The 27,123-nt window shown below is 41.2% G+C and overlaps 2 protein-coding genes across 2 annotated transcripts in view; one reads left to right on the forward strand and one right to left on the reverse strand.

Annotated features, from left to right (window-relative positions):
* Positions 1-27,123, forward strand: part of nt5dc1 (5'-nucleotidase domain containing 1) — a 673,759-nt gene that overhangs the window by 189,548 nt on the left and 457,088 nt on the right. The window lies entirely within an intron of this gene.
* Positions 1-27,123, reverse strand: part of LOC140194181 (uncharacterized) — a 125,847-nt gene that overhangs the window by 23,785 nt on the left and 74,939 nt on the right. The window contains exon 9 of the mRNA XM_072251688.1: positions 13,810-15,664. Coding sequence (XP_072107789.1) covers positions 13,810-15,664 — 1,855 coding nt within the window. The remainder of the gene's footprint in view (positions 1-13,809; positions 15,665-27,123) is intronic.

The following is a 27,123-nucleotide window of genomic DNA, read 5'->3' on the forward strand; positions in this document are numbered from 1 at the left end:
AGACATAGAACTGGAAGACAAGCCGTTTCCTTAATTATAAATAACTAACCACATTTGGATCACTGTACATATAGCCTCAACAATAATCAAAGGTGCAAAATAGATTGGTAGTACTGAGAACATTTTAAACAAAATACAACTGAGGGGGTTCCTTGATGCAAATCTTTAATATTGAGAAAGGTTTTGAAATAGTAAACAATAACTGTTTCTGCTTGATTTCGAAAGCTGAGGATTATTATATATATCAATATAAATCCCTGACATAACATTCTGGATAAGCTAAAGTGTGTTTAGAGTATGGAACTTATACCAGGTATATTAGAGGGAAAGAATATAAACGTAGTTAAAGGAATATTACACTACAAAATAAGGTAGAAAGGGATAAAATGTCGTGATTTACAGAATAAGATGAAGAAGGTAAAAGAGGATTCACGTAGAACATAGACATGGGTGAGGACAAATTTGCGTTTTATGTTTTCTATACTTCCTGGAGGAACATAGGCATGAAAGGGTAGAATATGCACTTTATGCTTCATGAAAATAATTTTCTCCAAAACAAGTTTTGAACAGTGGTAGATATTGCTGAATGATCCATCTCTGCTCTCAACCTGAAACACTTTTCCTCCATTCCCTTTCTTTCAAAGTGTTAATGCTGAAATGGGATATAGTCTCACCAGTACAGAATACCTCAAGTTTCTTGTCTATGGTCTTGAAAATGAAAGATGAAATTTTAAGTATCACGAGAGATTTCATGGTATTCAACAAAGTGTTTAATAGGCATTCTTTACATGTAATCCATTGCCTAACCTGACCTACTGAAAATCAATGTACACTTGAAGAGGTTGCTAAAGTTTTAATTACAGTAAGAACTTAGAAGAATTATCTCCTCTGTCTTTGCAATCCTGAAACTAAATATGACACTTCTCCAGCCTGTCTTTAATTTCTTTGTATTTAACTGGCCTAACAAAAGCATGGCATTGAGGAACAACCCTCTTTAATTCCAAAGCACAGATGCATACTGAGTAAACCTGTCCAATAGTGTAGCTTCAGCATTTTAAGTAGTTTTGCGAGAACATCATTGATGAAATAAACTGAAAGGGCTATGAAGTAGTTTTTTTTTAATTGTATTTCAGAATTGCTGATGTTCTTCAGCACATATGAAGTTATTCCAGAAGATGTATACTGTAAATGACAAAATACCCTTTTTTTGAACCTTAAACATATGAATGTTGTTGAAGATTTGCATGGAGGTTACCCTCTGAAATACGTACCTGTTACCGAGAAAAAACTTGACAGAGTGATGTTCAAGCATTGCTAATTTGATGGACTGAATGCATGTAACATAGTGTTAATATAAGGTTTATAGTGCTATTGAAAGACAATAACTTCCTACAGTCTTGTATTGATCAGGAAGTTAATTCTCCAATCTAGTTTACTTATCATTGATTATGAATTTTGCATTACATGTGTGTCTTATGCTCTATTTAGTTTTTTTACCAAAGGACATTAATCTTGGACGGCAGCATATCAGGCATTGACTCTTGTGTTATTATTACATTGTTGAATGTATTATTTCTTTTTACTAACCCCGGTCAGAAGAATGAAATTACTATTTTGTTGGAAGTAATTCAAACAGCAGTACCACGTCTTCAAGAAATAAGTATAAGAAAATATTGAGACAATATTAGGATTTTCAGTATAAAAGGCAGACTGTGACTTTAATAAAGTGCAAATATTATGAGAAAACACATACAGTTAAAATAAAACTATGTTAGGGTGACTAGAATACTGTAATGGATGAAAGGAAACAGTGTAAACTATTATACAAAGATTTAGGACAGCAGAATTTAATGTAATTCACAATGGTACAAGACTATATTGTACTGTTAAATCTATAAATGTTGGAGATATTTCATAAGAAATGCTTATTTTTTTCTATTTCTTTTGCTGTTGCTTTGTTGTTGAGTTAATTTCATGATATCTGATATCAAAAATGCATTGATACTGTAATTATACTGTTGCATAATTTATGACTGAATATTCCAAAAAGGACAAATGCTGAATTTAACTCTAGCAGTTTAAGAGAGACAACACTTGGTGGTGCCCTTGACTTAAAATAAATTGAAGGTTCTACGTCAACCCTTACAATGTGCTGTACAAACTTTTCTACAAATAAAGACCATGGGAGCTTAGGAGCATTTTCATTGATAGATATAATCTTTAATATATTTATATTTTAGTTTTAGTTAGGTGAGAGTGTTGAATATTACAGTGTCTCAAATACCTTTATGTCCAACAGTTTAAATTAAGTCAACATATATCTCACACAAGCAACAATAGTTCAGTATATGGTGACATTCTCTTGAACGATTAATTACTCAAGTATATCATGACTATTGTGCTCCCAAACTTTGTCAGTCGTTAGTCCATACCCTTGAATACTAATCCCAATCTTTAAAAGTTCAATTAACTATGTGTGTGTGTGTGTGTGTGTGTCTGTGTATCTATACACACACACACACACACACACACACACACACACACACAGTGCCTATATAAGTATTTATCCCCCTTGGAAGTTTTCATGTTATGTTCTTTTACAGCATTGTATCACAGTGAATTTAATTTGGCTTTTTCGACACTGATCAACAGAAAATCTCTTTTCTGTCGAAGTGAAAACAGATCTCTACAAAGTGATCTAAATTAATTACAAATATAAAACAAAAAATAATTGATTGCATAAATATTCATCCCCCCCTCCTTAATTATAACACACCAAATTATCACTGGTGGAGCCAATTAGTTTTAGAAGTTGAACAGTGAACTGTTTTTGGAGACCTGTGTGTAGTCATGCTGTTTCAATTGAATGTAGTAAAATTACACCTGTATCTTGAAGGTCAAACTGCTGGTGAATCAGTATCCTGGAAAAGCCTACACAATGAAGACAAAAGAACACTCGAAGCAACTCTGCAAAAAGCTTATTAAAAAGCACAAGTCAGGAGGTTGATACAAGAAAAATTTCAAGCCCCTTGGAGTTCAGTTACATTAATCATCAAGAAATGGTAAGAATATGGCACAGCTGTAAATCTGCCTAGAGCAGGTGTCCTCAAAAATTGAATGACTGTGCAAGAAGGGGACTAGTGAGGGAGAGCATCAACAGATCTATAACAAATCTGAAGGAGATACACTCTTCAGCGGCTGAGATGGGAGACTGCACATACAATGACTGTTGCCTGGGTGATTCACCAGCCGCAGCTTTATGGGAGAGTGGCAAAGAGAAAGCCATTGTGGAAAAAACTCACATGAAATCTTGGCTAGTACTTGTCAGAAGTCATGTGGGAGACTCTGAAGTCAGCTTGAAGAAGGTTCTATGGTCTGATGAAACCAAAATTGAACTCTTTGGCCATCAAAATAAATGCTATGTTTGGCAAAAGCCCACCACACATCATCAAAAATACACCATCTCTACCGTGAAGCATGGTGGTGGCTGCATCATGCTGTGGGGATGCTTCACTGCAGTAGGCCTTGTAAAAGTAGAGGGTAAAATGAATGCAGCAAAATACATGGAAATCCTGGAGGAAAACCTGATGCAGCCTGCAAGAGAGCTATGACCTGGGAGAAGATTTGTCTTCCAGCAAGCAATGACCCCAAGCATAAAGCCAAAGCTATACAGGAATGGCTTATAAACAACAAAGTTAATGTCCAGGAGTGGCAAGTTAGAATCCACACCTCAATCCATTTGGGAATTTGTGGCTGAACATGATAAGGGCCATTCACTCACAATCCCCATACAATCCGACAGAGCTTGAGAAGTATTGTAAAGAAGAATGAAGAAAAATTGCAGTGTTCAGATGTGCAAAGCTGATAGAAACCTATCCACAGAGACCCAAGCTGTAATTGCTGCTAAAGGTGCATCTACTAAATACTGGCTTGAAGGAGGTGAATACTTATGCAATCAATTATTTTGTGCTTTATATTTGTAATTAATTTAGATCACTCTGTAGAGATCTGTTTTCACTTTGACATGAAAGAGTCTTTTTCTGTTGATCTCTGTGAAAAAAGCCAAATTAAATCCATCGGTCCATAGGTTGTGGGAGCATTTCAGTGATGAGACAAGTGAAGTTGTCCCCTTTGGTTCAAGAGCCTGATGGTTGACGGGTAGTAACCGTTCCTGAACCTGGTGATGTGAGTACAGAGGCTCCTATGCCTTCTTCCTGATGGCAGCAGCGGGAAGAGAGCATATCCTGGGTGATGTGGGTCCTTGATGATGGATGCTGCTTTCCTGTGGCAACTTTTCATGTCAATGTGCTCAATGGTGGGGAGTGCTTTTGGACTGGCTCATATAAACTACTTCTTGTAGGATTTTCTGTTCAAGGACATTAGTGTTTCCATTCTAGGCTGTGATGCAGCCAGTCTATCTTTAGAGTTCATCAACATGTTAGATGCCAGGCTGATTTATGCAAACTCCTCGTTCAGTAGAGACATTGCCCTTCTTTCTTCCTAATTGCACTTAAGAGCTGGGCCCAGGGCAGGTCCACTGAAATAATAACACCAAGAAATTTAAAGTTGCTGACCCTCTCCACCCTTGATCCTTTGATAAGTACTGATCATAGACCTCTAGTCTTGCAGCGTCTGCTGATGTTATAGTGGGAGGTTGTCAGAGTCCAATCTGCACTCAGGGCAATAATCCTATTTCACTTATGGTGCTTTATAGCCTGTTGTGTCATTATTGTTGTGGGTAATCATTATTTATGTAAAGCTTAAACCTTGCGATTAATAAAAACTTAGAAAACCTACAGCATAATACAGGCCCTTCAGCCCACAATGCTGTTCAGAATGTGTACTTACTTTAGAAATTATCTTAGTTTACCCATAGCCCTCTATATTTCTAATCTCCACGTACCTATCCTGGAGTCTCTTAAAAAGACCCTATCGCATCCGCCTCCACCACCATTGCCGGCAGCCCATTCCACGCACTCACCACTAAAAAAACCTACCCCTGACATCTTCTCTGTACCTACTTCTAAGCACCTTAAAACTGTACCCTCTCATGTTAGCCATTTCAGCCCTGGGAAGAAACCTCTGACTATCCACACGATCAATGCCTCTCATCATCTTATACACCTCTGTCAGGTCTCCTCTCATCCCCCGCTGCTCCGAAGAGAAAAGGCTGAGTTCTCTCAACCTTTTCTCATAAGGCATGCTCCCCAATCCAGGCAACAATATACTTTTGCTGTTTTTAGTTAGATGTGTCAATGAGGAAGCAGAAATAACTTATTTTGTGAATAGTCAGATAGCAACCTTACTTAACATATCACTCAAAACATATTTCTAGATTATTACTGCATTAATTTTCCCATATATTACAACTCATACCTGCAACCTAGTGGCTCTAAAGGGAGAATACAGAATACTGATCCAACATTCAACATCTGAGATTTAAAATCAGTCGAAATAAATGGGAAATTCACTTGTTTGAGATGTTAATTGGTAAAGAACTATTGAAGTTGCACTGGCTGCTTAAAAACAAATTTTTAAAAAGTTTGGTTACTGCATTTTTAACTTTTTACAGATGTTACCTATTTTTACTCCAATTTGTTTGAGTTAGTGGTTAGAACATGGCAATGTTAGGAGCAAGAAAAGCACATTGGACCTCAATGGCACACCCTAATTAGTGAATATTGGCTCAGTCCTCGTGCCTCCTATCCTTTCTTTCGAACTCTTTCCCCGGAGCATATTCAATTGTTAATTAAACCCTGAATTACTTTCCCAATAATAAGTGTACTCATGAGGCTGCTCTGTTGTCCATTACCTCTGCAGTTTGGAGTATTTTAAAATATTCCTTTAAAGTTATCATTTCTCATGTTTCATTCCGTCCTTTGTCTTTAGGTTATCGGAAGCCCTCCTGATAATTTTGAAGTCTGAGTGTTGATTTTCTTGAGTGATTGAGAGCTGCAGCAAACTGATGTTTATACTAGAATGTGCTGAAGGACAGTTAACTATTCCTAGTCTGGGCTGATCTAGGTATCTGATGCAGTGAGAAGGAAAATCAACCTTTTCTCTCCCAATTCTGTCATGTCTTGTTCACTCACCTACCCTGTACTCTTGGACCTGACTAGTTCCCAACATTTAACACTTCAAATCTGAAATCAGTGTATTTAAATCCCTATAGAGGTACAGCCATTTGCAGCCTCATGCAACCACCTCATCCCATACCCATACTAATTTTCCTTCCTTTACCAGTATCATCTTTCTTCACCTTGTGTCATGTCCTGTCTGCATTTGTGATCTTGGGTTGGGTTCAAAGCAGTAGAATTCCCTTTGTACACTTCTATGTCTTTGCTTCTAGCTTTCTTTAGGTAACTATAGTGTAGACAAACTTCTAGTTATGTGATGGAGAGTATATTCACTTGTTGCATCCCGACCTGGTATGGAAATACCAATGCCCTTGAATGGAAAATCCTACAAAAAGTAGTGGATATGGTCCAGTCCATCATGGTTAAAGCCCTCCCCACCGTTGAGCCCATCTACATCGAGTGCTGTCACAGGTACCACCAGTAGCCAGGTCATGTTCTTTCTCGCTGCTGATTTTAAAAAGAAGGTACAGAAGCCTCAGAAACTTCACCACCAGGTTCAGGAGCAGTTAATCCCTTTTAACCATCAGGCTTCTGAACCAAAGGGAATAACTTTACTCAACTTCACTTGCCCCATCACTGAAATGTTCCCAGAACCGCAGAGATCGCTCCCCACGCGACTCCCTTGTCCATTCGTCCCCCCCATCCCTCCCCACCGATCTCCCTCCTGGCACTTATCCTCGTAAGTGGAACAAGTGCTACACATGCCCTTACACTTCCTCCCTCACCACCATTCAGGGCCCCAGACAGTCCTTCCAGGTGAGGCGACACTTCACCTGTGAGTCGGCTGGGATGATATACTGCATCCGGCGCTCCCGATGTGGCCTTCTATACATTGGCGAGACCCGACGCAGACTGGGAGATCATTTCACTGAACACCTACGCTCTATCCACCAGAGAAAGCAGGATCTCCCAGTGGCTACACATTTTAATTCCACGTCCCATTCCCATTCTGATATGTCTATCCACGGCCTCCTCTACTGTGAAGATGAAGCCACACTCAGGTTGGAGGAACAGCACCTTATATTACGTCTGGGTAGCCTCCAACCTGATGGCATGAACATTGACTTCTTAAACTTCTGCTAATGCCCCACCTCCCCCTCGTACCCCATCCATTATTTATTTATATACACACATTCTTTCTCTCACTCTCCTTTTTCTCCCTCTGTCCCTCTGACTATACCCCTTGCCCATCCTCTGGGTTTTTCCCCCCTCCCCCTTTTCCTTTTTCCTGGGCTTCCTGTCCCATGATCCCCTCATATCCCTTTTGCCAATCAACTGTCCAGCTCTTGGCTCCATCCCTTCCCCTCCTGTCTTCTCCTATCATTTTGGATCTCCCCCTCCCCCTCCCACTTACAAATCTCTTACTAGCTCTTATTTCAGTTATTCCTGACGAAGGGTCTTGGCCCAAAACGAAGACTGTACCTCTTCCTAGAGATGCTGCCTGGTCTGCTGCGTTCACCAGCAACTTTTATGTGTGTTGCTTGAAATTCCAGCATCTGCAGATTTCCTCGTGTTTGCGCCACAACCAATGAATTCGTTTTCAAGGACTCCATCTCATGTTCTCAATATTTATTTTTTATTTATTAGTATATTTCTTTCTTTTATATTTGCACAGTTTGTTGCTTTTGCATATTAGTTGTTTGTCCATTGTGTTGGGGCAGTCTTTCATTTACTTTTGTGTGCTTCTTAGATTTACTGTGTATGCGCACAAGAAAATAAATCTCAGGGTTGTATATGGTGATATTTATGTTTTTTGATAATGAATTTACTTAATTAATTCCACATAACCCATGCTTTTAGCCAAATGTTGGCTCCCCAACACCCCTCCCAGTAACTATTCTTCAAGTTAGCATGAAAAGTTTCCATCGTTCACTGGTTAAAGTGACAAGGGAGATTGAACTGTTGGCTGCCTGCCTTTCTATCTCTGGGGGATCGCTCTGCTATGGAGATGGAAGACTGCTTTTTTATCGCTGGTGAGATTGCTCTGATACGGAGAGGGGAGACTGCCTTTATTGCTGGTGAGGTTGCTCTGCTACAGAGAGGGAGAATGTTGCCCAGGTTTTCTGTGTTTTGAATGTGAACTTGGACTGTGGACATTTTTCAGTCTTAAATTTTTTTTGTATTCTGTGTTTGTCGTGTTTTTTTTGTATTCTGTGTTTAGTGTGCGGAGGAAGAAATTTGGATTTCCATTTTTGCTTCTTTTTTTTTGTGCTGGGAAGAGGGACTTGAGGGTTTGATGATCATGCTGCCTTTCTTTTCTTTATTGGTTTCATGGCTATCTCAGAATCAGGATCAGAACCAGGTTTATTATCACTGGCATGTAACGTGAAATTTGTAGAAGAAGAACTTCAGAGTTGTATACATTGATAATAAATGGACCTTTGAACCTTTGAAGATATCTTGTAAAATATTCGAACGTTAACCATAGAACAGTAGGACCTTCAGCCTACGATCCTAAGAGCTTCAAGTTCCTAGGAATGATCACCAACGCCTTTCCTGGTCCAACCGTGTAGTCGCCACAGCCAAGAAAGTTCATAAGTTCCTGTACTTCCTCAGGAAGCTAAAGAAATGTGGTATGTTTCCTTATGCTAATGTCAGCCTTTTGGAATATCCTTATGCTAACATCATATTTTCTAGAACGTATTTTATTATTTACTAATTCATTTGTGGTAATATTATTTTTTGTGTTGTGTGTGAGTTATATGTACTGTGTTGTGCACCGTGGTCTGGAGGAACATTGTTCCATTTGGCCTTCTCCAAAGCCAGCACATTTTTTTTAGATAACGGGCTCAAAACTGCTCACACTATCCACTACCCCAAGTGGTCTGGCCAATGCCTTATAAAACTTCAGCATTACATTCTTGCTTTAGTATTCTACTCCTCTTGAAATGAATGCTAACATTGCATTTGCCTTCCCTACTAGTAACTCAAACTGCAAATTAACCTGTTGGGAATCCTGCACCTTGGATTTTTGAAGTCCCCCCTGCCCCATCCCCAATTAGAAAGTAGTTCACGCCTTCATTTCTTCTGCCAAAGTGGATGGCCATGCACTTCCCTACATTGCAATCCATCTCCCCCCAATCTCTATCTATGTTCTTCTGCAGACACCTTGCTTCCTCAACATTACCTGCCTCTTCATTTGTCTCGTTATCATCTACAAACTTGGCCACAGATCCATGAACTCCTTCATCCAATCATTGATCTATTACATGAAATGAAGCAGTCCCTACACTGACCCCTGCGGAACACCAGTAGTCACCAACAATCAACCAGAAAAGGTTCCCTTTATTCCCATTCTCTGCCTCCATGCTAGTACCTTTCCTATACTGTAATTCCATGGGCTGTATTTTGTTAAACAGCTTCATGTCAAAAGCCTTCTGAAAATCCAAATAAACAAGGTTCACTGACTCTCCTTTGTCTATCCTGCCTGTTATTTCCTTAAAAAGCCTGAAAAGACGTCCCACCAGGCTCAAGGACAGCTTCTACCCCACTGTTACAAGGAAATTGAATTGTTTCCTAGTATAATAAAGGATGATCTCATTGAACCCTATGAAATGTTGACCGGCCTTGATAGAGTGGATGTGAAGAGGGTGTTTCCTATGGTGGGGGGAATCTAAGACCAGAGGATGCAGCTTCAGAATAGAGGGATGTCCATTTAGAATGGAGATAAGGAGGAATTTCTTTAGCCAGAGAGTGGTGAATCTGTGAAATTCTTTGCCACATAAGGCTGTGGAGGCTACGTCATTGGGTTTATTTAAGGCAGAGGTTCATAGATACTTGATTAGTGAGGGCATGAAGGGATACAGGGAGACAGCAGGAGTTTGGGGTTGAGAGGGAAAATGGATCAGCAAATCTCACTCCACTGTTTAATAAGGGAGGAAGGCAAAAGAAAAGAAATTATAGGCCAGTTAGCCTAACCTCAATGGTTGGGAAAGTGTTGGAGTCTATTATTATGGATGAGGTTTCGGGTACTTGGAAACTAATGATAAAATAAGACAAAGTCAGCATGGTTTCTTTAAAGAAAATCTTGCTTGATAAACCTGTTCTTTGAGGAAGTAACAAAGGAGAGGCAGTGGATGTCATTTACTTGGATTATCAGAAGGCATTTGATAAGGTGTGTCACATGAGGCTGCTTAACAAGATAAAATCCAATGCTGTTACAGGAAAGATAGTGGCATGGATAGAGGAATGACTGACAGGCAGGAGGCAGCAAGTGGGAATAAAGGGGACTTTTTCAGGTTGGCTGCCAGTGACTAGTGGTGTTTCTCAGGGTATTGGGACAATTACTTTTCACATTGTTTATCAATGATTTGGATAATGGAATTAATGGCTTTGTAGTAAAGCTTACAGATGATACGAAGTTAGGTAAAGGGTTGTTAGTGCTGAAGAAGCAGTGCAATTGTAGCAGGGCTTATTCAAATTGGAAGAATGGATAAAACAAAGTGGCAGTGTTGGGAAATATACCATAATGCATTTTGGTAAAAGGAACAATAGTGCAGACTGTTATCTAAATGGGGAGAAGGTTCAAACATCAGAGGTGCAGAGGGACCTAGGAGTTCTTGTGCAAGACTCCCAGAAGGTCAACTTACATGTTGAGTGTGTGATAGTGAAGCCAAATGCAATGTTGGCATTTATTTAAAGGAGAATAGAATATAAAAGCAAGTAGATAATGCTGAGACGTTATAAGACACTGGTGAGTCCACACATGGAATATTGCCCACAGTTTTGGGCCCCATATCTCAGAAAAGGTGTGTTGTCAATGGAGAGAGTCCAGAGGAGGTTCATGAGGATGATTCCAGGAATGAAGGGGTTAATATATGAGGGCCTGTACTCTCTGGAATTTAGAAGACTGCGTGGGGATCTCATTGAAACCTACTGAATGTTGAAAGGACTGGATAGGGTGGGTGTGGAGAGGATGTTTCCTATGGTGGGTGTATCCAGAACTAGAGGGCACAGCCTCAAACCTGAAGTGACCTTTTAGAACAGAGGTGCAGAGGAATTTTTTTAGCCAGAGGGTAGTAAATCTGTGGAATACTCTGCCACAAACTGCAGTGGAGGACAAGTCCATGGCTATATTTAAGGTGGAAGTTGATAGTTTCCTGATTAGTCAAAGCATTAAAGGATATGGTGAGAAGGCATGTGTATGCGGTTGAATGGGATCAGCCATGATGGAATAGCAGAGCAGACTCGATGGGCTGAATGGCCTAATCCTGCTTCTATGTCTTATGGTCAGCCATGATTAAATGGCAGAGTAGACTCGATGGGCCTAATTCTGCTCCGATATCTTATGGTTTTATGGTCTTACAGTAAGGTGAACTTATGAACTCACAATTTACCTCTACCTCACTGCGACCTTTTTCTTTATTATGCACTTTTTCTGTAACTGTAACACTTTATTCTCCACTCAATTTTTAATTTACCCTGTACCACCCTAATGAACCAGTGTGTCTGAGCAGCTTGCAAGGCAAGTTTTTCGCTGTATCTGAAAATAAAAAAAAACTCAATGTACCAATTTACTCTCCTCAGGCAGCCCATTCTCATTTCTACCTGGTTTCTGTGCAGTTTTACTCTTTGAAATCATTCTGTTGTTCAAAACTTGGAGAGGGTATTTATTTGAATTTCTAAGATTTGCACAACCAATTAAATGATTTCCTCTGCCTGTGCTATTAAAGGCATTAAATCGTTATGAACTGAACAATTATACATACTGTACGTACTGAGGTGACCATTCTATATGAACCTAGGTAATGCTTGCTTTAGATTTGTTCTTAGATAACTATTGTTCTAAACACTTATGTTTCATTTTTGTTGCTTTTGTGCAAATAAAGTATAACTTATATGAACGTGGTTCCTTTAAATGTCGGTTCCGAAATACTGTCATGTGTTGGAGGAGCTCAGCAGGTCAGGCAGCATCTATGGATGGGAATAAACAGTTGATGCTTCAGGCTGAGATCCTTGATCAGTCTTGAAATGTTGACTGTTTATTCTCATCCATAGATGCTGCCCGTGTTGCTGAGCTCCAGCACATTGTGTGCATTGCTCTAGATCTCCAGCATCCACAGAAAGTCTTGTGTTTGTGGATCTGAAATTTGATTGTTCCATTGAATTTCTACATTTACAATAGGAAGCAGAGAAATTTTATGATTTCAAGTGACAATCTTAATTATGAATAAACTAGTGAATTCATAATTTTAAAATAGTTGTTTGTAAAGAATGGATGAATAGAGAGCTGATTAGGTCTTGTTTTAAAAATTTATTTGACATCACATAATAAATATATAAGTATGGTGATACAAAACAATATGCTGGATGTTGTTAAACGTATACGAGCTTTCCATGTGCACTTCTTTTCTATGTTTGATTCATCTGAAATATTGCTCCATGGATGCTAGCAGCTTTTCTGCAGTTTGAATCAGCTGGTCTTTCTTTTGTGTCTCCAGATGTTATTGAAAGCAGTCTAACAACTGCTACGCTGCCTTCTTTTGCAAGGTGCAAGGCGCACACACTTCCCCACAATGTTCACTCAAATTCTGATCTAGAATACTGAGACTATTACATTTACTCATCCTCTCACCTTCTGCTGTACAACTTATGACCTCAGTATTATCTTTTTTAATTTGTCCAATTCCTTTGCACAAAGGCTGTTTGTCATTCTTCGTTTCTGTTTAGCTTTTCATAAATTGCATTGTATTTCTTTATTTTCTTGTACATGCCCGCAAAAAATCTATCTCAAGGCAGTGTATGGTAACATACACATTCAAAGGTCAAAAGTACTGTACATATGTGTCACCATATGCATTCTATAATTATACACTTACTTTGAAATTGCCTTTGGAGGATGAGGGATGTTCACTGTCAAGTTGGCTGATGGATAACCAGCAAACAAATTCACACAAGTAAAAGAATTTCAGGATGTATAAATTTCTCAGACATTAAATGTACCTATTGAACATTACATGAATGGCAATGACAAAAAAGAACAAAGAAAATATCTTTACATTAAAAAAGCTACTCATGAAAAAATTGCATTTTCTTTGGAATAAACACATTTAAAGTATTTTAAATGAAAAAAAAAGAGCTTTTGGTTGTAAACCAAATAACTAAAATTGATGAAATCTGAACTAGTGTACAAAAAGAGAAAATCTGGAAATAAAATAATTAGTGTAATTCCGTGAGTAACACGAACACTGAAAAAGATTACAATCTTGTTTAGGGTACGAAATCCTTAATATCGTACGATCAAACATACATCTTACTTTAATGTAATTTCCTCAAAGATTCTGATTTGGAAGAGGAAAATAAAAATATCATACTGACTGAACACCTTTTTAGTTTTTAGAAACAACAGGTTTTTTCTTCATGAAGGTAACAAGCTATAAAAATGCATACAATTTTTCTGGTTCATTTTGTGTATCTTGTACATCAGTGCATATATAAACTATATATCATATTTAGTAAACTTAGATTTAGAGCATATATGCAGTATAGGAAGTGTTATACAGATATACTTCATATTAAAATAACAGAGGTGGTTTTAGTTTGATTGTTGTTATAAGTAATTGTCCCTTTTTGGCTTCTGTTGTTTCCTTAATGAGGTTGCATTGTTTATCGAGTGGTGTTTGTTGTCTCAAACCTGATCAGATGTATTATCATGATGCAAATTATGAAGGGCTAATTAAAAACCCCGAGAAAGTTGACTGTTTCTTATCAGATGAGTATAAACCATTGGCTTCCTCTGAAGGTAGTAATACATAGACTTGGTCATTTTCATGTAGGTGTACTATAGCATTACCCGAGACCTGATTAACATTCCCTGCGGTGTAATCATCATATGTCTGTAGAATGGGTTTTCCATTTTTATATAATGCAACCCAGACATTTGCTCCTTTGATTTGTACATGGTAGCTAAATTGGTAAAGCCCTGGTATTTCACACACAAATACACCAGACGATGGATTGTAGTTGTTATTTGAATTGGTCACTAATATGTCAAACATAATTGGTTGACCTGCTGGTGGATATGGCTGAGATAGAATGGCTGTAAAAGCTGGAATAGGGCTTAATAATCCAGATAGTGGCTGTACAGATTTTTCTGGTTGGATAAAAATTTCACCAGGTAAACCTGGTGGGCCGGGAGGTCCTGGTGGACCTGGAGGACCTACTTTTCCATTTTCACCCGGTGTTCCTGGTGGCCCCATGATTACCTGTCTGCTGACAATGCCTGGAGGTCCTGGGAGGCCAGGAGTTCCTGGATCACCTTTATTTCCGGAAAGCCCTTGTGCACCTTGCAGACCAGGCAAGCCTTTGTGACCAGGTGCTCCCACAGGTCCCCTCAGACCTATTGGACCTGGAAAGCCCAATGGACCTTGAGGACCAGGAGCACCAGGGCTTCCTGGTTTACCAGATGGGCCAGGAAGTCCAGGATCACCTTTTGGCCCTTCAGATCCAATTGTTCCTGGTAGACCTGGTGGACCAGGTTTCCCTGGAAATCCTGATGTACCTGGACTACCAGTTGGACCTCTCTCACCCTTTGCCCCGTGGTACCCTTGTATACCCATATGCCCTTGTGCCCCTTTCATTCCTGGTGAACCAGGGATCCCTTGTAACCCTCTGGGGCCTTCTGATCCTGGTAGACCAGCTGGTCCCATTAATCCTGGCAGACCTGGTTTGCCAATTGGTCCCATCTCTCCTTTCTTTCCAGGGTATCCAGTATAACCAACTGGACCAGGTTCTCCTTTGGATCCTGGTTTACCTGGCTTTCCAATGCCTAGCAAGCCTGGTGCCCCTGGCAAACCTTGTAAGCCAGGATGACCTTTGTGACCAGGGGTCCCTGGTAATCCTGGTGAACCATTCACTCCAGGCTTTCCAATTCCAGGTAGTCCAGGTGGTCCTGGTGGCCCCTTTTGACCTGGTGCACCTGTGAAACCAAATGGACCTGGGGGTCCCATCTCACCCTTTTTTCCTGGTTCCCCAGGACGACCAGGTGCTCCAGGTGCACTCAATCCCACTGGTCCTGGGATTCCTGGTGACCCTGGGGAACCTGGAGGTCCTTTCTCGCCTGCAGGTCCTGGGATACCAATTCCTCTTTCCCCTTTTTGCCCAGCAGGGCCAGGATAACCCGGATGTCCCTTTGCTCCAGGTAGCCCAGGGGCGCCTGGAGATCCCCCTGCACCTGGTGGACCTGGTTTACCAACTACTGACAGCCCAGCTGGCCCAGGATTTCCTGGAGGCCCCGGGCTGCCTCTGTGCCCCTGTATCCCTTGAATTCCTGGATCACCTTTTGGTCCAGGATACCCTATTCTCCCTGGCTGTCCTGGTGGACCTGGAGTACCTGGAATTCCCTTAAAACTGAGTCCTTGTGGTCCTGGTGGTCCTGGATCGCCAGGAGCTCCTTTCTGCCCAACACCTGGCTCGCCTGGATATCCCACTTGGCCTGGGGGTCCCGGTGGTCCTGGAGGTCCAGGGGGTCCAGGTAACCCTGGATCTCCCCTCACTGTTGAAGTTAGAAAGATGCATCTCAGTATAGCCTGTTTTTATGGTTAATTTTGATTCCTGTTTAAACTAGAATTATGAGCAAAACTAAAACAAGTTATGTTTCATAAACACATAATATTCTGCAGTTGCTGGAAACTCACAGCAACACACGGAAAATGCTGGAGGAAATTAGCAGATCAGGCAGCATCTGTGGAGAAGAATAAACACTGATATTTTGGGCTAAGGCCCTTCTTCTGGAATGGAAAGGAAGGGAATGGAAACCAGGATAAGAAGGTGGGGGAAGGGAAGAAACTGGCAGGTGATAGACGAGACCAGGTGAGACTCAAATTGAGGGGGGTGGGGAATGAAGTAAGAAGCTGGGAGGTGATAGGTGGCAGAGTTAAAGGGCTGAAGTAGAAGGAATCTAATAGGAGAGGAGAGTGGACCAGGGGAAAAGGAGAAGGAGGAGGGGAACCAGGGAGATCATGGGCAGGTGAGGAGAATACCTATTTGATTACCTTACACTGGCTTGAGAAGTGTAAAACTTAAATCACAATTTGAACAATGTTAGAACTAAGGTGTAAGATTTTCTGCTAGTTTGTATTGATTTTTTGTACCATTTTATTCCAAGCTGCCTGTTGTCTAAAGGTTATGGAATGACAGTTTTAAATGTCCGTAAGTGCTGGCTGAATTTCTCTAGCCTTCTGCATTATTTAAAAATTATAGCATGAGGAACCAGTCCTGCCCACAAAATCTGCCATACCATATGGTCAACTAAATTCCATTTTATGAACTTTTGAGGAGCAACTTCATTCAGCTCCAAGATTCTGATGGACATATTTTGAAAGCTTTTATTATTTGTTATCAAACTACTGCAACCGATAAATGGGGCTTTTACATAGTTATTCTACAGGAAATTTCAATTATTTAAAATAGACATCTTGATTTTGCATGATAACTCATTCTAACCCTTAATAAAGTTCAAATTTAAAAGCAGCAAATACTACTGTCCTTTAAAAATAAATTACATTGTCAAAAAACAGGCTACTTTCACTTGACCAGGGAGAATTTTATGTTTAGTACTGTACAAATCAACTGAATTTAAATCTTAGATATGGAAGCCAATTTCCCAAAACAAGCTAATTCTATGCAAAGTGGGAAAATATAGGCAATAAATAAAAATTGTGTACTCAATTAGTTAAAGCTTGTTGTTGAAATGTAGCTTTTAAAAATTGTTTAACAAAAGTTTAATGGAGTAAACAGCATACAGTGCTATAAAGTTGAGAAAGCTTGAGTACTATAAATTACTTCTGCTAAAGTAATTTTTGAATGTGTTTTGATATTACTGTACTTTGCAAAAGTCTTAGGGGTGTGTGCATATATCTAGAATGCCGAAGAATTTTGCACAGTACTATATTTGTCAACGTGGAGCAGAGAGCGAGTTTGTAAATCTGGCTGGAGCAAAGGATGCTGGGATTGGCGAGGGTGGTGCATTGAGGGAGGGGTGACAGAGAAGGTGTGCTGGGGCGGACAGTGGCGCAGATGCAGATAAACCAGCCCTGAGTCAAAAGGCAAGGTCATTTGATACCAAACAATTGGTTTATTGATCATTACAGAGTGTCTCTCTGGTGCTTCCCCTTTCTCTTCCCCTTTTCCCAGCCATGATTTTCTTCTCCTTGCCCCCTTTCCAATCTCAGTCCACAATAGGGACCCATATCAGAACCAGGTGTTTCATCATCACTTATGTACAGTAGATTATGATTTTTGCAGCAACAATACAATGCAATACATAAAATTACTGGGGTACTGTGCAAATGTACCTAAGACTTTTGCACACTACTGTATATGCGCCTAAGATTTTTGCAGAGTAATGTATTTTCTTGCTAGATTGTTATTTGTCGTCCATTTTGTTAATGTTGTATTTTTCATCTTATTAATTGTGAAGATGGTTCCATTAGAACAGGAATGACATGGACATTATAGATTTTAAGTGGGAAGAAAGGGAATGAAAAAGGTATGGCTAGGTCTGGGATTAGATGGAAGTAAGGCAATGTTAAATTAATAAAAAAACAACCTGCATAGTTCTGGTAAAAGTCAGCAACCCTGAAATGTTACTTTGTCTTTCTCTTTCTGGATGCTGCCTAATTATTTACTGTTCTTTTCTGTGTCACATTTCTGCAATGTGCTAATTGACTTTTACACATTTGTATTATGTTCTCTCTTAGACACTTTATATTGCATTGTTTATGATGTCAATTAATCACGTGAATTTCTGTGAAAAGTATCAGTTTTAACATTATCTTGCTCTGTTTACTTAAAGGATCTAAGTGATTATATTAACTTTTGACTTGTGGAAGTATATAATTTAAAGCATAACAGTAGCTAGTAGTTAAGTTTGCTATGGTCATTTATTAGAAGTTGAATACAGAAATATACTTCCAAGGTCTCTTCATCTCTTGTTCTCAATATTTATTGCTTATTTATTAATTAGAGTCATAGAGATATTATTATTTTTTCCCTTTGTTTTGTATTTGCTTAGTTTGTACACTGGTTGTCAGCCCTGTTGATGAGGTCTTTCAATTATTTTATCATGTTTATTGGATTTACTGAATATCCCCACGAGGAAATGAATCTCTGGTTGTATATAGTGACATGTATGAACCTTGATAATAAATTTACTTTGAGCTTTGAAAAATGCATCACTAATTTGCTTTATGTACAATTTACCATATCACAAATGGAAAATAATGTTGAGTTTGGAAAGTGTATTTTCTCAGAGAATCACAATCCATTCAAATTGGGTGTAGGCCACTTCACCTTTGGCCGTGCTTTGCCAATTAATGAACTCAAGCTTGATTCAAAGACTCTTGACTTTTTTTTAAGATTATGAGAACACTCAGTCCTCTTTTATTGTCATTTAGAAATGCATACATAGAAACATAGAAACATAGAAAATAGGTGCAGGAGTAGGCCATTCGGCCCTTCGAGCCTGCACCGCCATTTATTATGATCATGGCTGATCATCCAACTCAGAACACCACCCCAGCCTTCCCTCCATACCCCCTGACCTCCGTAGCCACAAGGGCCATATCTAACTCCCTCTTAAATATAGCCAATGAACTGGCCTCAACTGTTTCCTGTGGCAGAAAATTCCACAGATTCACCACTCTCTGTGTGAAGAAGTTTTTCCTAATCTCAGTCCTAAAAGGCTTCCCCTCTATCCTCAAACTGTGACCCCTCGTTCTGGACTTCCCCAACATCGGGAACAATCTTCCTGCATCTAGCCTGTCCAATCCCTTTAGGATCTTATACGTTTCAATCAGATCCCCCCTCAATCTTCTAAATTCCAACGAGTACAAACCCAGTTCATCCATTCTTTCTTCATATGAAAGTCCTGCCATCCCAGGAATCAATCTGGTGAACCTTCTCTGTACTCCCTCTATGGCAAGGATGTCTTTCCTCAGATTAGGGGACCAAAACTGCACACAATACTCCAGGTGCGGTCTTACCAAGGCCTTGTACAACTGCAGTAGTACCTCCCTGCTCCTGTACTCGAATTCTCTCGCTATAAATGCCAGCATACCATTCGCCTTTTTCACCGCCTACTGTACCTGCATGCCCACTTTCAATGACTGGTGTATAATGACACCCAGGTCACGTTGCACCTCCCCTTTTCCTAATCGGCCACCATTCAGATAATAATCTGTTTTCCTATTTTTGCCACCAAAGTGGATAACTTCACATTTATCCACATTAAATTGCATCTGCCATGAATTTGCCCACTCACCCAACCTATCCAAGTCACCCTGCATCCTCTTAGCATCCTCCTCACAGCTAACACTGCCACCCAGCTCCGTGTCATCCGCAAACTTGGAGATGCTGCATTTAATTCCCTCATCCAAGTCATTAATATATATTGTAAACAACTGGGGTCCCAGCACTGAGCCTTGCGGTACCCCACTAGTCACCGCCTGCCATTCTGAAAAGGTCCCGTTTATTCCCACTCTTTGCTTCCTGTCTGCTAACCAACTCTCCACCCACACCAATACCTTACCCCCAATACCGTGTGCTTTAAGTTTGCACACTAATCTCCTGTGTGGTACCTTGTCAAAAGCCTTCTGAAAATCCAAATATACCACATCCACTGGTTCTCCCCTATCCACTTTACTAGTTACATCCTCAAAAAATTCTATGAGATTTGTCAGACATGATTTTCCTTTCACAAAACCATGCTGACTTTGTCCGATCATTTCACCACTTTCCAAATGTGCTGTTATCACATCCTTGATAACTGACCCCAGCAGTTTCCCCACCACCGACGTTAGGCTAACCGGTCTATAATTCCCCGGTTTCTCTCTCCCTCCTTTTTTAAAAAGTGGAGTTACATTAGCCACCCTCCAATCGTCAGGAACTAGTCCAGAATCTAATGAGTTTTGAAAAATTATCACTAATGCATCCACTATTTCTTGGGCTACTTCCTTAAGCACCCTGGGATGCAGACCATCTGGCCCTGGGGATTTATCTGCCTTCAATCCTTCAATTTACCTAACACCACTTCCCTACTAACATGTATTTCGCTCAGTTCCTCCATCTCACTGGACCCTCTGTCCCGTACTATTTCTGGAAGATTATTTATGTCCTCTTTAGTGAAGACAGAACCAAAGTAATTATTCAATTGGTCTGCCATGTCCTTGCTCCCCATAATCAACTCACCTGTTTCTGCCTGCAGGGGACCTACATTTGTCTTTACCAGTCTTTTCCTTTTTACATATCTATAAAAACATATCTATACATGCATTAGGAAATGATACAATGTTTCTCCGGAGCGATATCACAGAAAACAGGACAGACCAAAGACTAACACTGACAGAACCACATAATTACAACATATAGTTACAGCAGTGCAAAACAATACCACAATTTGATGAAGAGCAGACCATGGGCACAGTAAAAAAAAGTCTCAAAGTCCCGAGTCGATCGACTCCCGAGTCCCCGATAGCAGGTGGCAAAAGGGAAAAACTCCCTGCCATAGACCTCCAGGCACCGTCAACTTGCCAATACCTTGGAAGCAGCCGACCCCAGCCAACACTGAGTCTATCCGTCCGAAAAACTTCGAGCTTCTGACCAGCCTCTCCGATACAGCCTCCCGACTTGGACTATATGTATATTTTTGTGTGTGACCGTATTTTACTACTGTTTTACATGTGTTATGTTTGTCTTGTGCTGTGAATGACTGTACAGTGTTTTGCACCTTGGCCCTGGAGTAACGCTGTTTCCTTTGGATGTACAGTATTCACATGTAGTTATGAATGGTTGAATGACGAATGAACTTGACCGATTGTAGCTTCAACTTTCCATCTATCTACAAGAGCCTTTTATCCTCTTCCTCATCAAGAACCTATCTACCTTTCACTTTAAAAATATTTAAGATATTTTCTTCCAGCATTCTTTGCGACTTCCAAAACTCTGAGATAAAATTGTCTCAACTCTCTTAAATGGCTGACCTTTAATTTTTTAACAGTGACATCTAGTTCTGATTTTTCCAGAGCAGGCAAATTCCTCTCCATGTGCACTCTATCAAGACCACAGAGGATCTTGTATATTTCACCCTCTCCATGTCTACTCTATCAAGACCAGAGAAGATCTTGTGAATTTCAGTTGTCACTTGCTACTGTTCTAAACTCCTGTCCTGTCTAATCTGCCCTCAGAATCCAACTCACATATTCCTGTTATTAGTCTAGTAAGCCTTTTTGTAATCTGTCCCCATCCTCATTCTTTGAGGAAACGGACGGTAATCCAGAAATTTTCTCGTCAATACATTGTATCACACACAAAATGCTACAGGAACTCAGCAGGTCAGGCTGCACATATGGAAAAGAATAAACAGCTGATGTTTTGAGATGAGAGGCATCGTCAGGATTGAGAAGGGAGAAGATGCCGGAATAAAAAGTTTTGTGGGGGGGGGGGGTGGGTAGGGGAAAGAGGCTAGCTGGAAGATGTTAGGTGGAACCAGATGGGTGGGGAATGTCAAGGGCTGGAGAAGGAGAAATCTAATAGGTGAGGAGAGTGGACGATAGGAAAAAAGGAAGGCGTAGGGGACCCAGGGAAAATAATAGGCAGGTGAGAAGAAGTGAAAGGTCGGATTGTGGAAAGAAGAAGGTGGGGGGAGAGATATATTCACCAGAAGGAGAAATTGGTGTTCATGCCATTAGGTTGGAGGGTATCAAGATGCTGCTCCTCACCCTGAAGGAGGCTATGGATCAACATGTCGGAACTGGAATGGGAATTAAAATGTTAGACCACTGGAAAGTCCCACTTGTGGTGGATAGTGTGGACCGCTCGACCAAGTGGTCCCCCAATTTATGATGGGTCTCACTAATGTAAAGGAGGTCACATCGGGTGCACCAGACACAAAGACGACCCCAGCAGATTTGCAGGTCAAGTGCACCGAATGCACTATGGTACTGAACATGACCTGCCTAATTTTGTATTCAATTCCCGAAAAATATATGTTGTTAATACTTTGCTAATCTACTTTTATGGAAAATTCTTCATTGAAACTTCCAAAAACTACACAATGCAAGCAGATTACTTGTCCAACCAACTGTCCATCCTCCAAGAGGAACATAATCTTGTCATAGGCTTTGGAGACTTGCATGCCTCAATGACCCAAAGAGCTATGTCGGCTGGAGCCAGAGCCTTGTGCTTTGACCCTTGGTCAAAGGGTAGAGGTGAGACTAAGAGTTGTCCACTGACCTTCCTGGTTTAGGATTCAGCTCTGGGCTAACAAACCTGACTGGTCAAAAAAATTGTTATGGAAACAGCAATGAAGAAAGCATATGGTGCATTGGCCTTCATCAATCATGGGATTGAGTTTAGGAGCCAAAAGGTAATGTTGCAGCTATATAGGACCCTGATCAGACCCCACTTGGAGTACTGTGCTCAGTTCTGGTTGCCTCACTACAGGAAGGATGTGGAAACCATAGAAAGGGTGCAGAGGAGATTTACAAGGATGTTGTCTGGACTGGGGAGCATGCCTTATGAGAATAGGTTGAGTGAACTCGGCCTTTTCTCCTTGGAGCGATGGAGGATGAGAGGTGACCTGCTAGGGGTGTATAAAATGATGAGAGGCATTGATCATTTGGATAGTCAGAGGCTTTTCCCCAGGGCTGAAATGGCTAGCACAAGAGGGCACAGTTTTAAGGTACTTGGAAGTAGGTACAGAGGAGATGTCAGGGGTAAGTTTTTTATGCAAGGAGTGGTGAGTGTGTGGAATGGGCTGTCAGCGACGATTTTGGAGGGGGATTCGATAGGGTCTTTTAAGAGACTCCTGGACAGGTATATGGAGCTCAGAAAAATAGAGGGCTATGGGTAACCTGGGTAATTTCTCAGGTAATGACATATTCGGCATAGCTTTGTGGGCCAAAGGGCCTGTATTGTGCTGTGTGTTTTCTATGTTCTAAGAACTCTATAGCTGTGTGACAGTATCCCCGAGTCTCCACTCAGGGTTAGTATGACTGACAGTAGTCAAAAATTGTGAGGAAGCTACTTGTACAATGAATGAAGCCTGGAAACTCTGAACCACACCTGGGGCACAATAGAGAAGATGGCCAAGGACAGTCAGAGATGGATGACCTTCATTGCTCCCCTAAATGCCAGCAGCGTACCAGACAGTAACTAAGACCTGTCTGTGAATGTGCTTAGCATCATTGGTTTCAGCGTCATTGCATAAAGCATGTAAGGTTCAAATGTGAAAAAAGAGTGCAATATGGAGCTTGACCTGTGGCAGTTTCTGGGTAAAATGTAGTGGTTTGGAAAGCAACACCATTGTTTAAGAATTTTTGTGCTGATTCTTCAAGAGGACAGAGAGCATTCTGTTACCCGCACAAAAAATGCTGGTGGAAGGCCAGGCAACATCTAGAGGAAGAGGTACAGTCGACGTTTCGGGCCGGGACCCTTCGTCAGGACTAACTGAAAGAAGAGATAGTAAGGAATTTGAAAGTAAGAGGGGGAGGGGGAGATCTGAAATGATAGGAGAAGACAGGAGGGGAGGGGTGGATCTAAGAGCTGGAAAGTTGATTGGCAAAAGGGATACCAGCCTGGAGAAGAGAGAGGGTCATAGACAATAGACAATAGGTGCAGGAGTAGGCCATTTGGCCCTTCGAGCCAGCACCGCCATTCACTGTGATCATGGCTGATCATCCTCAATCAGTATCCAGTTCCTGCCTTATCCCCATAACCTTTAATTCCGCTACTTTTAGGAGCTCTATCCATCCCTTTCTTGAAAGCAGCCAGAGACTTAGCCTCCACAGCCTTCTGGGGCAGAGCATTCCATATATCCAGCACTCTCTGGGTGAAAAAGTTTTTCCTCATGGGACAGGAAGCCTGGGGAGAGAGAGAGAAGGGGGGAGAGGAGCCTGGAGGGTGGAGAGCAGGTAAAGAGTTATAGTGAGAGGGACAGAGGGAGAAAAAAGAGAGAGAAAAAGGGGGGGAGAATATATTAAATAGATTAATAAGCGATGGGGTGTGAAGGGGAGGAGGGGCATTAACAGAAGTTTGAGAGGTCGATGTTCATGCCATCAGGTTGGAGGCTACCCAGACGGAATATAAGGTGTTGTTCCTCCAACCTGAGTGTGGCTTCAGTAAGGAGGCCGTGGATAGACATATCAGAATGGGAATGGGACGTGGAATTAAAATGTGTGGCCACTAGCATCCTGTTTCTTCTTTTGGTTAGGAAGTTTGACAGAAGAAGTGAGACACTGGAGGACTTTGTTCTGGGATGTTTACTGAAAACCCTGTAGGGAAGTTGGCAAATAAAACTAACAGGAGATACCAACCTCCATTACAAAGTACCACAGATCTGGAGGAAATGCATGAACACTCAGTGACTTTGCAAGGTCAGCCAAAGGAAAAGAACTAATTAATTTCATGCACGAAGCATCCTTGGCAATTATAACTTTCTTTTCCTCATGCTACCAAATAAGTTGTATTTAATATGTGCTGAGTATCTCTGTTAAGTATAGGATGCTGTTAGCACCATCACTTCTATGAAGAAACTTTTCTTAAATCATAGAATGCATTTAAGTTAGAGTACTCCTTTAACGTTTATTTGGCCTACTTTCTTATTTACTGTCTGTTATGCTGCTGACATTTGGGACAGCAATGAGGGTCCTTCATCTCTGGCAGCTTCATCATGTCGGTAGCTTCCTTTCAGTTTTCAGTACAGTCAGTCTTACAAGTCCAAGCTGGAGACTCAGGAATACCACCACACTCAGACGTAGAAGGATTCTTCATTGCTGTTTCTGTAACAACTTTGTTTTACCAGGAAGGGTTGTTAGCCCCCAGCTGAACTCCCGAACCGGAGGACCAGTGGACCACTCTTAGTCTGGCCCTCTACTCTTTGACCTGTTTGGCATGGGTGATGCTATCAAGAGCAAAGCAAAAAGCCCTGACTCAAATCAACATAGTTATCTGGGTGATTGCCTCCAAACCCTACAACAGGGATTAATTTATTCCTGAGATTTAGGGATCAGCGGGAAGACTGTTTGTATTACCTTTCCCCATTGGGTTAGCTTTGTGAGGTAATGCAACTTGTGTGGTCCTTTGATGTTTTGGAGGCTTAGTGAGCTTTGCAGGGAGAAGTGGAGTTGTTATTTCCCCATGAGAGTCCCAGGGAAATAGAAAATGTAGAAAACTACGTATGTTTGCTGAAGCTGCAGTGCTCCTACGATGAGCACCACAGTGAGTGGTGTCAGTCTGGTCAATCCAGTAAATAGGTTCAACGTGAAGAACATTGAGCACCTTGAAGACATCTTAAAACTTCTGGCTTGTGCGTTAGCATAGTGGTTAGTGTAATATTTTACAGTGCCAGTGACTGGTGTTCAATTCCACTGCTGTCAGGAGTTTGCATGTTCTCTACCTGACTGGGTGGGTTTCCTTCAGGTCCTTTGGCTTCTTACAACAAATATATGGTTATGCTATGTTGCTGCCGGAAGCATGGCGACACTTGCAGGCTTCCCATCACCACATTCTCGGACGGTGTTGGTCATTTACGCAAACGATGCTTTTCACTGTTTGTTTTAATGTAATAGTAGGCAGCCGTCGACCCCAGGGGATCATGGGTTTGCGCCTCTGGTAGACTGTGCCCTCTCCAGGTGCAAGCCTGGTCAGGAAGATTTGAAGAACCGGCTGTTGCCCATGCAACGGGTTCCCCCTGTCCACGTCACTGATGTAGTCCAAGGGCAGAGCAGGTGCTGATACAACTTGGCACCAGTGTCATTGTAGAGGTTGCCTTAGGGACCCTGGCTCCGGATTTCTTCTTCAAGGTTTACTCCCGAAGCCTTTCCCATGTATGGGTATGGCTGCAAGGCAGCAGAGGTTTAAAATCAGAGTTTTCCTTCTCCGAGGCAGGCTGCTGTCCTAGGCTGACGAGCCCCACCTGTCCAAAGCAACTGGTTTTGAGGCGCCATTGGTCTGCATTTGCTTCTTCTCTTGTCAGTAGAAACAGTTCCGCCGGGCCTAGTAGCTAAGCCACACGTGAAGGCCAAGAGTTGGACTTGGTTGTCAGAGGCTGTTAGAGTCACATGCCATTTGGAGCACTTTATAGGTAGTCAGAGCTTATACCCAACACCACTCCGTCTATGACAACCTTAGGAACCAATGTATGTGTGGCAACTGAGGCTAATCTTCATCTTTTTAACTTGTGGATGGTGGCGTCTTTAAGAGACTCATTTTAGTGCATCTTGCCTGTCCTCTGTCAGTATGATATTAAAGTGGCTGATCAAGATAATGTTCCAAGCAGTTTAATGTGGAGAATTGATAGATATAAGACCATAAAACCATAAGACGTTGGAGCAGAATTAGGCCACTTGCCCATCGAGTCTGCTCTGCCATTCAATCATGGCTCATCAATCTCTGCCCTAAATACACCCAACGACCTGGCCCCCACAGCTGCCTGTAGTAACAAATTCCACAAATTCACGAGCATCTGGAAAAAGATGTTTTTCCGCATCTCTGTTTTAATTGGATGCCTCCCTATCCTGAATCTGTGTCCTTTTGTCCTAGACTCCGCCACATGGGAGGCATCCTTTCCACACCTATTCTGTCTAGGCCTTTCAACATTCAAAAGTTTTCAATGAGATCCCCCCTCATCCTTCTAAATTCCAGTGAGTACAGGCCCAAAGCCATTAAATGTTCCTCAAATGATAACCCATACATTTGCTTTGGTAGCAGAAATAAATGTGCGGACTATTTTCTAAATGGAGAAAATCGAAAAATCTGAGATGCAAAGGGACTTGGGAGTCCTTGTGCAGAACACCTTAAAGGTTAACTGACAGGTCGAGTCAGTGTTGAGGAAGGCAAATGCCATGTTAGCATTCATTTCAAGAGGTCAAGAGTACAAGAGCAAGGATATGATGCTGAGGCTTTATGAAGCACTGGAAAGGCCTCACCAAACAGTTTTGGGCCCCTCATCTTAGAAGAGATGTGCTGGCTTTGGCGAGAGTCCAGAGGA

The sequence above is a fragment of the Mobula birostris genome, chromosome 2 (assembly GCF_030028105.1).
Source record: "Mobula birostris isolate sMobBir1 chromosome 2, sMobBir1.hap1, whole genome shotgun sequence".
NCBI lineage: Eukaryota > Metazoa > Chordata > Chondrichthyes > Myliobatiformes > Myliobatidae > Mobula > Mobula birostris.